Genomic DNA, 14,570 nt, shown 5'->3' with positions numbered 1-14,570 from the left:
ATTTGTGTCTCACATGGCTGCAGTAAGCCTCTCACCCAGCTCAGTCTGATGTTAATTAGCTCATAAATTAAAGACATTGACTTTTTTTTTTTTTGCAAGCAAGATGAATGGAAAGGATGTTGAATTAAGAGCATTTGGGGAAAGAGGCAAAAAATAAACAAGAGGGGTAAAGGGGACTTCAAAAGGGGATCTAATTCAGCTGGCGTTTGAAGTGAGAGGCTGAGGCTGCTTCCACACGCCACATGGATTAATGGTGGTAGGGACGGGTGGAGTGGCCGGCACCCCCTGCCCCCCGGGACCGTGGCCGTGATACTGCTGCTCCTCCACTGATCTGAGACCAGGTTCCACTGAACTTCTTTTAGTGGCCATGGTTAGTTGTAGTGCTGTGTGTTTTTGAGCAAAAAAAGCTCCCCCCCCCAAATAAGATCTATTTTGGCAGATCTGTTTTGTTCATTGAGATCAGTGTGCGCCTATGTCAGATACCACACTGCTGGTTCGGTGTTAGTCAGGGGCCGTCCAGTGTGGATGTTTGCAGCTTCTTAGAGCACACACAGCCATGTGACGAGAAGGATTTGTTAAAGCACCCGTTTTAAGCGGGGCAACGCTTGATTTGCGATGCAGTTATCGTGCAGGCGTTGGGCCTTCTTTGCACCGCAGTGGGAGTAAAGTCATATTTTCCATCACTGGCCAGGTAATTGAGCAGACCCGGCGCATGCCCACCTGAAAGGCACGGACATTCTCGCACGACAATGAAAAATCACATTCGGTGAAAATGTACTTGGGTTTTTTTGTGTCAAGTGGATTTACCAATGGGATGATAATCACGCGAACAAAGGAGGGCCCAGATTAGGTCCAGGGAATAATATAGATTTGAGTTTAGATTCTGTCATCCAGACTCATCTTTTTTGTGCTGTCACCTCCTCGGTTATCTTGAACTGGAATCACAGTGCTAATCTGCTTTAATTGAATATTGATTTTGGGAATCTTGTGCTTTCTGTTGTGTCTAGTCTCCACGTAAGATGGTACTCTGCAACTGCCCTTAATTCATTTATGATTTGTGTGTGTGTGTGTGTGTGTGTGTGTGTGTGTATTGGTATTAAAACCTAAATTGTATGATATGATTGTGTACCTTTTGTTTTATAAATTATGTATTATTTAGATTTTTAAATAATTTTGATCACTGTATTCATTTTTAAAATTTTCTTTCCATTTTGAGCTATTATGCAATTCAAAGTCTGTTTGTGATTGGTGACAATTTGGAGCAATAGACTGTGCCCATTCCTCAGGAAAATGAAATCTCTGTGGTTTAATCTGAATTATAAATAGCTCGGCCTAATATCTAAATTTAGGAACATGTGATATGATAAATGGTTACTAGAAATGGTACTAGAAACTACAGGAATAAACTCTAAACTCCTAATCCAATTTTTTCAAATGTTTTGATGCACATTTCCTTCAGGGGCTGAGGTCAAGTTCAGGGCCTCATGACTCCTACACTTTATACCCAACAGCATTATGACCTCAAACAAAAACTTTTCAAACAAACAAACAAAAATTACAAGGTTTCTCTGGAGTTTATGGACCGCTGTCAAAACTGCTGTCAAATGACCCTTTTTCGACTGTGTTAGGTTGTACTGTGTGGGGCTAAAGTTAGGTTGAACTGTGTGGGGTTAAGGTTAGGCTGTACTGTAGATCTTGGAGAAAGCAGAACCATCCACACATGCTTTTCTCTCCACACTGTACCCATCTCCACCCATGTGCCCATCTCCACCCATGTGCCCATCTCCACCCTCATCTTCCCTCTCTGCTCCTCTCCTCCACTCCTTGCCACTCGGGGCCCCTTGATGTCAGCTGGCACTAGCTCACAGCGTCTGGCAGGCGTTGGATCTCGGCAGGGGGCTATCTCCTACCAGTGCCCCTCCCAACCACAGGCCCGCACGGGGAGATTGTCACCCTGCTTTATAATTGGGTTTTCAGATCTTCAGAACCAAAGAGCCCTCCGCAGCGCAGCACCTGGCTGCTTACCTTTCAAAGGCCACGGAGATTGCACCGCCCCGCCCCCGAAACCGTTCAAAAGTTTGAGACACTCCTGTCAGTGTTTTAACTGCTCAACTTGTTTGGGGTTACTGTAGACATCATTGTTTACTAGAAAAATAGACCACAACGCTATAGATTATCTCTCTTGGACTCTACATTGTGCTTGTCAGGCCTCTACCTCTCATTAAAGACATTTGTAGATGCCTAAATGATGCTAAAAGGCTACACAGCTTTGAGCTACACATGTTTATGGTACTTGAACATTTGTTGGAGAATATCTCGAAATAACCCAAACTTGAGTCGCTTTGTCCATGCGCTACTCACTACAGTTGTGTGTAGGGAAGATATTATGCATCATGGTCAACACCAGCATCTGAGAGAACACACACTATGGGCCGTTCAGCACCAGTGACCAGGATGCTGCATCATAAAATCCTGTGAAAACCAAACGATGCACTGCTACTGTCAGCCAATCACTGGCCGCAGTTATCTGTTGAAATGTTTCACTCCCAAATGCTGGCCATTTTAAACCTACATACTCTTATGAAGATTGTGAAGGAGGGATTTCAGAGCCAAGCAGTGACCGGGAGATTTAGGGGAGCAGGGATGTTCGCTGTTATGTGTGTGAGGAACAGTTGTCTGGGCTTCTATCCCAGGATTTGACATGCAGGTAGGGAATAGGGTGTGAAGCTGAGCGAATGTGAGAAGCAGAGGTTGACCATTGCTTGCACCATGCTAAAAACACAGCACTGCTGTCTTAGGAAAGGTTGGGGCTTACATCATTTGCCTCTGTTGATAAATGAGAGCAATTATAACATGTAAAATTTCCTAGCTCCCAGAAGAAGACCTGCTCATTACATCATAGCTTTTGCATTTGACACAGACAGAATATTACATTGCAACACTGGACCCACAGCCAACAGGACCCATATCTTAGTGGAACCCAGGTAAGCATTCTCGCAGCAATGACCATTGGATCCTGGAGTGCTCAGAGCACAGGTGAGCAGCATTAAGATGCGTTTTGATGTGACCAAGGCTAGTTGTAACCCCAGTCATACAACTAGAAGAAATTATTCCATCAACAGCTCTAAATCTACAGCATTATCCTTCAGATACAATCGTGTATTGCTGAGATTCAACATGGCAATCCAGCGAAGATCTTGCTAATTGAATCGATCTGTTTTGTCCTTAAACTTGCTGCCCTCGAAATGACGTCACTTCTCCTGGGAATTTGTGGATAAATGAAAGGTCCGTGGAGTGTACTGCCCCCATCCGAGAGGTGAAACACAGCGAGACAGTATCTAGTACCTGCAGTGTTAGGAAGCAAAGATGGATAATCTTTCATCTTTCTAAATGATCGATTTCAGATGATCAGATGATCAAGCACGTTTGACACCAGCACTGCTGCTTCTCACTTCCTCTCTTCCCAAATCTCTCTCGTCTCTGCCTCCCTGACTGCAACATTCTTCCTCCCTCTCCACACCCCACAAGCACGCTCTCTCCCCAGCTGTCTGTCCTCTTCTCTCTGCTCGTTCTCTCTTCCTTACAATCTTTTCAATCAGCCTCTCCTGTGTTCTTTTTCATCTTCACAGTACTTGTCCGTCTCTCTCTCTCTCTCTCTCTCTCTCTCTCTCTCTCTCTCTCATTTCTTCTTCCCTCAGAAAATTGTAAACACATCACGATGAGAGTCTGCGTGCTTTGATCCTGTCCAGCCTCTGAGACTGCGGTGCCACTTTGATCTGTTTTGGGGTGGTGGTTGTGTGGAGGGGCGGGTGGTGTAGGGGTGGCAATCAATAAAGAAGTCTCAGTGCTTTTGTTTGAAGATGAAGGGTGACTGTGTGAGAAGATGACCTGTGGAAGGGTGGGTCGCAAAATTAAAAGGCGTGTGCGTGTTTGTACGCGTGCGCGGTTGGTATGGATAGCCGCGTTTAGCTAAGTGTTCAGTCATAGTGATGCGCAAGTTCATGTGTTTCTGTCTGTTTTGGTGCAGTGCAGTGGAGTTTGTGGTGCTGGCGTCACTATAAAGAGAGAAAGGCAGGACTGCCTCCTTCTTACATCAGAAAGAGTGTGTGTGTCTGTGTGTGTGTGTCTGTGTGTCTGTGTGTGTGTGTGTCTGTGTGTGTGTGTGTGTGTGTGTGTGTGTGTGTGTATGTGTGTGTGTGTGTGTGTGTGTGAGTGTCTGTGTGTGTTGCACCCTGGGGGTGATAGCTGTAGTGAGGCAGGGCCACAAAATAAGCAGGGTGTAGCCTGCTCAGCCACTGAGAGACCACATCCTGTCTCTGAGAAGATGAGCATGGACTCAGACAGCCCTCAGGTTAAGGCTGATCAACTGATAACACTAAGCACCCTACAAACACACACACCCACGCACACTTCTTTGCTAATGGCCTTTTTCATTGACTTTTCCCAGGCAGCCGCAGTGCAAATGCCACGGACAAAGTTCTGTCCCACTGCCCTTTGATATACGAGTTCCCTCAAACTCACACACATCCTCATACACACTCCCATGCACACTGCCACAGGCAATATGGATGTAACCCCACACCCTACACACATTTATCCCTGGGTGACACTGTGATGTAAACACACACAGGCTTTTAAGCCATGGGAACTAAATATCAGAATACACACACACACTCATTCAGTCAATGTCTCTCTATCTCTCCCTCACACACACACACACACACACACACACAGGAAGAGAGGTGGGAGGTGAAGGGTTAATGTTTTTAGAAAAGAGAAGTTAATTGAAACACCTTCTCTGATCCACAGACTGGGTCTCATCTGCAGGAACAAGTAGCCATTCCAAAAACAAGACAGTCCAGGAAGTGGAATGAAATGAAGGTTATGTCGGAACACCACGGGGGAGTTATTAATTCGTACCCTGTATTTGAGACTCATCAAAGTTGAGAGTGTGTTACGGCAGCCAAATCTATCTCACATCCCTCTTGAGGCTCATTTCCAATACCTCCTGGGGTGAGAATCCATAATGAGGAGAGTATTCTGCCCCCCCCCCCCCCCGCCCTTCTCCACAGATTAATCGCCACCACAGCAGATCTGACCCTGACGTGACCATCCTAATTGAGACTCTGTATGAACAAATCTCAGAGAAAGACGTGACGACCCCTGAGAACCGCCCTTAAGTGAGCTCTGAAAACTAGGAGGAAGTTTGACCCATGACCCATGAAGTTTGCCCCCCATGAAGGCTCTGTGTTGATGTTGCAGGCACGCACAACCGCTGACCATGATGAGGCTGAGAGCCTCACCTGATCCACCACAGAGGAGAGCTGACCGCAGTCCACGATAACACTGATGAGTTGGGTGTCTGGAGTGATGCACAGGAACTTAGTGAAGAAGGTGCAGTAAGTCGTGCGTAGCAGTTATTTTCCCAAGCTGTTACTTTCTGGTAATTAACCTGAAGACATTCCCAAGGGACGTGATACTGTATCCCTTTGTGTTTTAGCTGATCTGTGCATTTTGACAGAATGCCTTTGATCATCTCACTGAAATCATTGACTAGGTGATGGGCATATGTTGTTGACTGTTATAATAAAGCAAAGGATAAGTATGTATTATCACATGTACGACTATGTACTAAACATAAATAACAAAACGCACAGCTGATACCTAACTAACAAAAATAGAATGTTCATATGTAATGCTGATGGGGTTTTTTTTGTTTGTTTGTTTGTTTGCCATGGTATTTCTGAAAATATTCATTGGTCATAAACTATATGTACAAAAGTTAATTTATTTTTGAGTATTTACATCAATTAACACATGCTATGGTTTAACAAACAACAGAAATTTGGATATTTATTTCCTTTTTTGACATTAAAACAAACTTTTTTTTTAGCAGAGCACAACAGATATTTACAAAATAAAACACATTTCTGGTCTATACAAGAAAGAGCATTTGTTCACTTAACTGGTTTTCAGACTTAGATATCGCCTTTAAAACTATTTTAGTGGTAATGCACCGAGAACATGGTTTAATGGGATTTCTTATAAGGAGAACAAAAAGACAGGCATGTGATGAGCAGCAGCCAACTTGGTTTTGTACACAGCTGTAAGCTTCAGGAGTCGAAACCCTAATATCGACTCATAAGTTTGAACCTACACTGGCTTTTCTGAATGTTTAAAAGTTTGTACTGGTGTCCCAGCAGTCAGCAGTGGCACAGCTACCTTAACTCAAGTTCCAATTTGTTCTCCTCCAGCGTGCCAGTGGTGTGGGTGAGGGCCTCAGAGTGGTCAGTAAGAGCCCATCTGCGCAGGAGAGAGCTGTGAAGGGGCCCTGTGATGGACAGGCCCACTGATGAAACATTCCCTGTTACGAAATCATGGCCAAGCCTCTGCTCTTTCAACGAGCCAGACTGGGGGGACGTAGATTTCTCCTGAAATGTGGCCGTGAGGCATGAGGTGTGTGGCGGGGTGGCATTGCCACCGGTGTTCATCGGCCAAACGTGCCCCATGCACTGACCCAAGGCAGGGCACTCTGAATGGGGGGGGGGCTGCCCGCCTGCCCGCCTGCTGAATCCCCATAGCAGGCACCGAAAAGATCAAAGACTCTGGGATGCGCTGCAAGAGAGCTGGTGTTCAGAATGAGGACAGCATCCACTTTCTTAACTTTTTTCCTACTGTTCTCGCATTCTCCTTATTCACTACAGATCTGGGTCTCTATTTGCTCGTATTGTACCCTGGTCCATGCACTGAGCTGGCTGGACCAAATCCAGTTAAAGCTACTGTAAGCAATTTTATTTAACAAAGTATCAGCCAAACTGTGTTTACATGCTGATAGCTGATCACTAAAATAGTTGCTGTGCAAAAAAAAAATAAAATAAAATAAAAGCCTCTGTGAATACCTTGGGCTCTGAAATCAGCAGCTCAAACTTTGAACACAGTGCAGCTGTTTTAGCCAACCAGAAAACTCCTTTACAAAGAGACGGTCCTTTCTGCCTGTCAGTTATTTTTGTATGTGCATGCAGCACATTGAAGAGTAGGCTAAGCACTAAGCATGCATATCTTTGGAGGGAGGGGCCTTGGTGAAAGATTTGGATGGAGGGCAAAGGATTAAAGGGAGAGGTTGAAGTCCGGTGGCTAAGACTGGCAGAAATGATCAGGTGCTGTAACATTAATTGCAGCTGTTTAAATGACATTTTGAATTGCACATGAGAAACATGTCATTTATATGCCTATTTCTTCCTATTCTTGCCTATTGGCTTTCTAAAGCAACCTTCTGAAACTAGGATTACAGCTAAAGATGAAGTGCCACAGAGGAGAACTAAGAACCAAGATCACCCAAAAGCCATGGCTGGTCTGTATTCTCCAGTGCGAATCTGACGTACTGGTAGTGGAGTGCCGGACTGGGGGAGGGGTGTACAGGAGGAAGGCATGCGGTCTCTCTCAGTTCTCACTGTCGTGGGACTTGAGGCGGCCCTGGTGCCACAGGGCTGTGGGCAGGTTCTGGCAGCCCATATACTCCTTCCTCACCTCGGCCTCTGTGAGTGGTGGGGTGGAGTTGCAGGGAGCACCGGCCAGCGTCACGTTCAGCAAGCTCGCCTCGTGCGTCATGGCACTCTGGTGAAGGTCAGAAAAGAGGCGTGCGGAAAGGAAAAGAGTTGTGTTTGATTCACTCCCACCCGGTGGAGGTGTCATTTCTTTAAATACAGCGAATCGGTCAGCGGAGGGACGGCCAGGACCGTGGCATGCGTGCCCGTACCTTACTGAGGTGGTCGATGAGGCAGTGGGACGGGTGCAGAGAGGCCCAGGCCTGGGACGCTTGCGCCCAGTGCAGGCCATTGAGCATCACCACGTTAAGATGTTTTGGGGAGCCTCTTAGCCGCTTGCTGAGGACGCCGGTGTAACTCTGCTCCACGAAGAGGAGCACTCGACTGGCCCGGCAGCCAGCCAGATCAGCCAGCAACTCCCCTACCGAGTAGCGCTCCTTCAGGTCTGCCTGCACACAGAGACAAAGCTCATTTGAGCTGCAGGGCTGGACAGTCCAGAAAGCAGAAAATTAAGCTGTGTGTACAGAATATGTAAGTGAAAACCTACCTTTTGTATGCTAATTTAGAGCAATTCTCCTCACGTACCAAATGTAATGGAGAATGGCCATTCCTAAACCCAATGGCTAATCTAAAGCTTTTTTTTGGGGGGGGGGGGGTTTACAGTAGAATTATAGCGGAGAGGATTTGTGTTAAGATCAGAGTTGACTTAGCTTAAGTGGAAATGCCATTTGATTTGATAAGACCAGCTATCCCGAGGAAGGGCCCCTCAAAGCCAGAGGAGCTGCTTTCTCATGGGGAGCAGAGCATCTGTTGGCCCTGATCCTGTGTGGTCCTTGTCTCTCAAACCCCCCCACCCCTTTGTCACTGCCATCGCTGTCTGGGGATCAGGTTGTTACATTTATCCCCAGAGAGTCTGTGCCTATTGTTATAGAAGGAAGGGCTTTACCATGCAGTCTGGGCCCTTCCGCCTGCCCAGCGAGCATATGGCCGGGATTACCGACCACCTTGAGCAAGGGAAGGTGGGATTTCACTGGGGTCAGTTAAGTGTACTTTTAAAAGGCAATACAATGAAATGTGTTCGTGCTTTCAGAAATGAGATCATTAGTGATGGATGAAAGAGAGGGTTTTTTTTTTTTTTAACAAGTGAAGGATAGCAGATCTGTCGTGGACTAAGATATGTCTGCCTGAAGCTTAATAAGCTTTCAAGCTTAAAGTGACTCTCACCATATTTCTCTGCCATCTAATATAATCTTTCTTATCTCACTGTTTCACCGTGAGTAACTCTAAGGAACTCAGCCTAAAGAATGATGCTGACCAGGCCCTGTGTTTTCTCTGTGGGTATTAGCTGAGTGGACGATGTAGCACATCACACGCTTCTAATGTAAGCGTGTCGTCTAATCACCTGTGGCACAGAGAACAAGCACAAATACGAGGGCAAGGAGATAAGCTCCCAAACACCAGAGATGGGGCATCATTCCGGCCCCTTCTTTTTCTACTCCAGAAAGGGAATAAGGAGAGAGAGGGGGACCATAAGGAGACATTTACTGTGTTTCTGTGCTTCTTTGATTGGGCAACAGGCACTTTGAAGTGTTTGGCTGTGCTGATTTATAAAGGGGGGGGGGTCGCACTGGGTTCATTAACAGGAAGATAAAGGATGATCATTCTTGCATTCCTGACATCTGCCTCTCGATCTCCTGCTTGGACCTCCTGCTGCAGCACACGTACTTTCGTAGCGCCACTGAGCAGTTCTTTAACAGCATCTGCCATATACGTTAGGCAGATGTGCTCTTAGGAGAAGTCTTTTTTTTTGATAGGTCTCTTCCTCTGCCGATAAGAGATGCAGAACTGTTGAACATAAATACTTTCAACATCGGGCAGCCCCTTTTTACAGTCCTGTTGGTGCTGGGGGCGGGTGGGGCGGGTGGGGGTGTTGGGGGTCCCACACACTCACGATGCCGTTGTTGTTGCGGTCCCAGAGCAGCATGGTCCCATCGTTGCGCGTGGGGCTGTTCAGGTACAGGACGAGTGAGTCAGCGCAGTGCTGCTTGCGGCAGATGTAGGAGATGTGGTTCCTGATCACCTCCTTCTCTGTGGCTGGGTACATCCCTTCGGCCTCTTTAGCTACAAGTGAAGCATGGATTGTGAAATACATTTTTTTCCTGCGCTGTTTTGTTTCATATCTTACAAAAACAGCTTGTGCAAGTCTCAAAATACAGATTAATGGAAGGAAGTCGATTGGCGTTTTTAAACCAAGCAAGGTCCCCGGAAAGTAGTGTAGTTATTAATTTCCATCGCTCTCTAGCATATCTCAGATATGTGCACTCTGGCTCTGAGTTCTCACCTGCTACCTGTCCATTTCCAGCAAAGAATGTTTTGATGTGGTCCTTATGGAAGCCGTTGCTCCTCAGCATCTGGTAGAAGAGCAGCAGGTTCTGTGCATGCCGCTGGTATGTGATCTGCTCCTGCCAGCCACCTGGACACGAAAGTAACCAGCAGAGACAGAGAGGGCTCAGGCAGAACGGCCTCACCACAGAGTGCTTCCAGCGTGACTCTGGCAACCGGTCTGGCTTCTGTCAGGTAATAAACAGACCGTCCGTGCTAACCAAATATACACTGTATAACCGACGGGTTTTTCTCCTGTCCACACTGACCCGAAACGATATGTGCTACAAAGCAGACTAGTTCAGAAATACAAAAGATGAGGTGTTTTTTTTTTTTCCCTTTGTGTTTTTTGTTGTTGTTTGTTTTACCTGAGAGCAGAACTGCGTGGTCACAGGTCTGGTAAAGGCGGCAGGAGAGATGTGTGGCAAGGGGCTGGTGGTGGCACCGGCGTGTGTTTTTATTGAGCTCACAGCTGGAGACGGGCATGCTGGGACTGGTAGAAGGCAAGAGCTGTGCGCATCTGGCAAACTCGGGACGATCTGTTCATGGAAGTGACAGCGCGCAACCGTTCATGATCAAGGCTTGATTATTTATTTAGCGTTCCCTCCCTCATTCGCTGAAAATTATTAGGCAGACTGACAACATATTGAAACGTCTCAACCTAGAGCCGGACACAGTCAGCCACAGTAAAAAGCAATTTCTAGGCTCAGTGTTACGAATACCAATTACGTCTGGGGTTTTTCAGTGAAAATTTCCCATTGGCAGTGTTACTTAGCCAAAGGACACACAGTCCTGGCCCGTGTTTGGAAATCTGTCTCACTCAGTCATCGACCCACCCACGCAGCGCAGGCGCTGGGTCCGGTTGCTGTCCCTCACTCCCACCACTAGCGGCAGAAAATGGATCTCGCAGAGGCCCCCGCTGCGCTCCACGCGACCCGCTCTGGACGTGGCGCTCCGGCGGACTCGCGCCCGGCCTGTCATTCGCTCGCTGCGGCTCCGCCTGCGTTTCAGCTGGTTCTGACAGCGAGTCTTCAGGGCCAGTGTTAGACACTCTTCTCCTGCACAACAACAGTAAGACAATGGCCTCTAACCGTACACTGTATTACAGTCGTCTGTTCTGGTTCACAGACAAAGTGGGTCTGAGGATTCTGAAAGTAGTACATGATACATAACTTGTATTAATCAAAAATCTAGGACAGAAAGGGCGTATACGCAGTACTATTCGTGCAAAGAGTTGTTCTAATCTATCTATGGATATATTGCTTTCACCATCTGCTATAAGTCTACCATTTATCCAGTTCTTTGCTTCTGGATGATTACCAGACACACAGTAGTTTAGAGAAGATTGCAGGGCTACAGCAGCCATGCAGCCTCCTTCTATTTCAGGTAACTGAGACTGGAATTTGGACCAGGCAGTGCCAGTAGATTGACTAATCAGAAGCCATTATAAATCTACTTAACGTAATTCCAGATAACTAGTAAAATTGCCCTTGCCACAATTAAATGTTTCCTGGGCATGCTAGGGCAGCGTTAAAAGCAGTAACGTCTCTCTCCCTGTCTCTCTCCTCTTTTGTGTAGTCACATATTTTCTCTGCTCCCATTACAATCACACAAAGAGACCTGGGAGGATTTCAAATGTGGTCAAAGCAAATTGCTGTCTTCTTTCCTCTCGGCCACGCATCTTCAGATTAGATGGTCAAGCTCGGACAGATTCAAACCCAAAAATGTTTCCAGATTCAGGCTACGCTGAATGAAACACAAGCCACATAATAGGCTTTTTCTTCTGGAGTTTATTCTTGAGCTTTTTCCTTTGTCTTGGTTATTTCTGTCACATTCAGTAATTATTAGACGTCCTCAAACTGCTTTTCCTTCCTATTCTTAAAGTTCTTTATACTGAAAACATTGCCTTTCTGAGGACCGAATGTGACAAATGACTTCTGACATAAAGCCCTAGAACAATGACCCAGAAGCTGCCCTCACTCAATCACAGTTTACAGTTATTTGATAGTTTATCAGGCTGTCAGCTCTTAATTAAAACTTGAAAAACTGATTGCAGCGCTTTTTACAGGCTAATGTCTAAAATGTGACTGAGAAAACACAAATAACAGGCTGTCCACTTTGATGGATAGCATGTTGCTTAGCATCTCAGAGGGTCAAACTTGAAGCCTTGATTGGAGTTGACTTTGGGTAATGAGCAGGGTGAGTTTGGCACTGAATCTGACGGCAGAGGACACGTGTTGAATTATAGACAGTTCCTACTGCTATTGCATGAACCTTAGCTCAGTCTCCCCACCACCAGGGGGAGCATGGCCTGCAGACATACGCCGTCTGTGCCATTCTCCTCTTACGGCGTAGTTACCGGCGCTTATGCGTCTGATGATTGCACTAAAAAAAATTCTTAAGCAGTCTGTGTACTTGGTACCAGTATTTATTACCCTCTTTCTCACTTTCACAAATCCAACCAACTTGTCTTCAGTTCTTCCAAAGGTTACGAAACCTTCTATGTCCCAAATGATAAACAGATATTATAAACAACACTTAACAGGAACATAAATAAGGCAAATTGAAATGCAAGCAAAGGACGAAAGTAACCAGTTCTAAACAAAATGTAGTAATAGAGATCTTTCCGCTCATGCATGTTCTTATACATCTGGTAACTTTGCCTGCCACTGTGAGTTCTTCATAAAAGCCTTATCTACATTTCCTCATCTATTTAGAAACATTATCTCACTTCATTTTCATTTTCTGTCAGCCATATCAGCAGTAATTATACATACATATATTTATTTATTTATTTATTTATTTATAAAGTGACATGCATAAAACTTACTGTATAACTTATATATAAGTTACTGCCCATATTATCATTTTCCCCTAAGATTTTCTCTTTTTAAAACTATACGGATTCTATACGGAGCACTTACCTAAATAAATTCCATCCATGTGGCCACATTTTTTCTTGGTCACGTTGAAGTCTACATAGAACAGAACCACCGGGTGTCCAAAGCTCTCCTCCGGGCTGGGGTCCAGTACAAGCACTGCGTCGTGCGCACTTGTCCCGGGGAAATATTCTTGGTTAATCTTGCTCTCATCCATAACCGTACCTACCGCATAACTAGTTTGCTTTGATGCCGCCATCCCGGTTGTGTAGGAATCCGGCAGGATGGCGAGGACTTTTCCCGAGTTTGTTTCAGAAACGTAAACTACTACCCCACTCAGGTAGAGGTGCGAGAGTCTTTTACACTCGCTCTCCGATAAAGACACCCTCCGGCACAGGTTGAGCTTCAGGTACTGGAAGCCAGCTTTCACCCAGCGCTCCACTTGTCCGAACTTTACTTGGGTTCCGTGGTATCCTCCGACAAGCAGCGCAAAAATCGCAAAGCAAAAGTACACGCTCTGCACCTTCATGCTTTTGGCAGCTTAAGACGACGATAACCTCTACGCCCGTTCGACTTTCGACTTGCCGGGTTGCTGTCTGTTTAGAGGAACCAACTTTTTAAAAATAGGCAGCCTGAATATTCAACTTCTGGAGTTGGTGTCGGATGAGGAAATAACTGTGCTGGACACAGTGTCGACGGTTATAGACTGTGTTATTAAGTTGGATAGATGCAGCCTTCTTCATTAAATGGGACATCAAAGGGGTCAGAGCCGCATCCAGATGGAAAGTAATCTGCAACAGTAACTCCATCCCACAGGCGCTGACATGCCGGTAAACAGGGGAAGGAGGGAGTTGGGGAGTTGGGGAGTTGGCGCGGTGGGAGGACACCACGGCGATGATCCTACCTGTCACTCAGATGCCATCAGACACTCCAAGTGGCCTTTACTCGGTGTTTTTTTAGATCCGTGTGCGCTGAGCAAAAAAGCCAGAGCGGGGCAATTGATTTTCTGGAGTCAGCATTAAAACTGGGCGACGTTGTAGAGAACGAGGGAACTCCGATTAGGCAATAGATAAGTAGATAGTAAATGCAATAAAAATAATAAAATAGGTCCATTTAAAAATGACACTGATGAAATGGTTTCTATGTCTGTAGAAACTTTAACATGACATTTCACATTCATTCACTTCCTATCATTGGGAATTATAAATAGTTTTAAATAAGTAATGCAATTTACTATTTATGTGAAAGAAAACATATTATGTAAAAGAAATGTCAAATCGACTTTTAATCTTACCACAACCTGTGGAACTAAACTGACTTTTCTCCTCTCTGGGTCTGACTACACTCCATTCAAACCGAAGGAAAGCCTTTATTTGACATACGACCGGCATTTTCTGACCGGGGCCAGCAGAGGGCGCAATAATAGTGGAATTGGGGTGGACTATGCACCGGTTCAATGTAATGTTTAACTAAATCATTTATAAGCACAGTTGTTGCAGACGTGTTCAAACAAATAGCAAAATACGACACTTAAAATATTTAATTTCTATTATTTTATATGTTGCTGTGTTCATGATAGGCAAATAAGTTAATTCGTGTTTTTATGGAGCAGATTCCGTGGCGGGTTTTGTAAATCCTCTAAATCTGACATAACGCCTGATTCACACATACTACCCGAGCGACGCGGAAAGTCCTGAGTTCATTTCGGCCCGAACAGAGCGGCAGAGTGTCCCAGACAGACACGAACTGAGGAGAATACAATTTA

The 14,570-nt window shown here is 45.6% G+C and overlaps 1 protein-coding gene across 1 annotated transcript; it reads right to left on the bottom strand.

Annotated features, from left to right (window-relative positions):
- Positions 1 to 5,770: 5,770 nt before the first annotated feature.
- si:ch211-67e16.11 lies at positions 5,771 to 13,626 on the bottom strand. Its single transcript, XM_027011898.2, has 7 exons — positions 12,851 to 13,626; positions 10,763 to 10,984; positions 10,295 to 10,465; positions 9,886 to 10,017; positions 9,496 to 9,665; positions 7,757 to 7,993; positions 5,771 to 7,614 (listed from the first exon to the last, which is right to left on the bottom strand). The coding sequence occupies exons 1-7, from the start codon at positions 13,332 to 13,334 to the stop codon at positions 7,441 to 7,443; spliced, it is 1,590 nt and encodes a 529-aa protein (XP_026867699.2). The 5' UTR covers positions 13,335 to 13,626; the 3' UTR covers positions 5,771 to 7,440.
- Positions 13,627 to 14,570: the final 944 nt, after the last annotated feature.

This window comes from Electrophorus electricus, chromosome 2 (assembly GCF_013358815.1).
Source record: "Electrophorus electricus isolate fEleEle1 chromosome 2, fEleEle1.pri, whole genome shotgun sequence".
Classification (NCBI taxonomy): domain Eukaryota; kingdom Metazoa; phylum Chordata; class Actinopteri; order Gymnotiformes; family Gymnotidae; genus Electrophorus; species Electrophorus electricus.
This window is presented reverse-complemented; position numbering and strand designations above follow the sequence as displayed.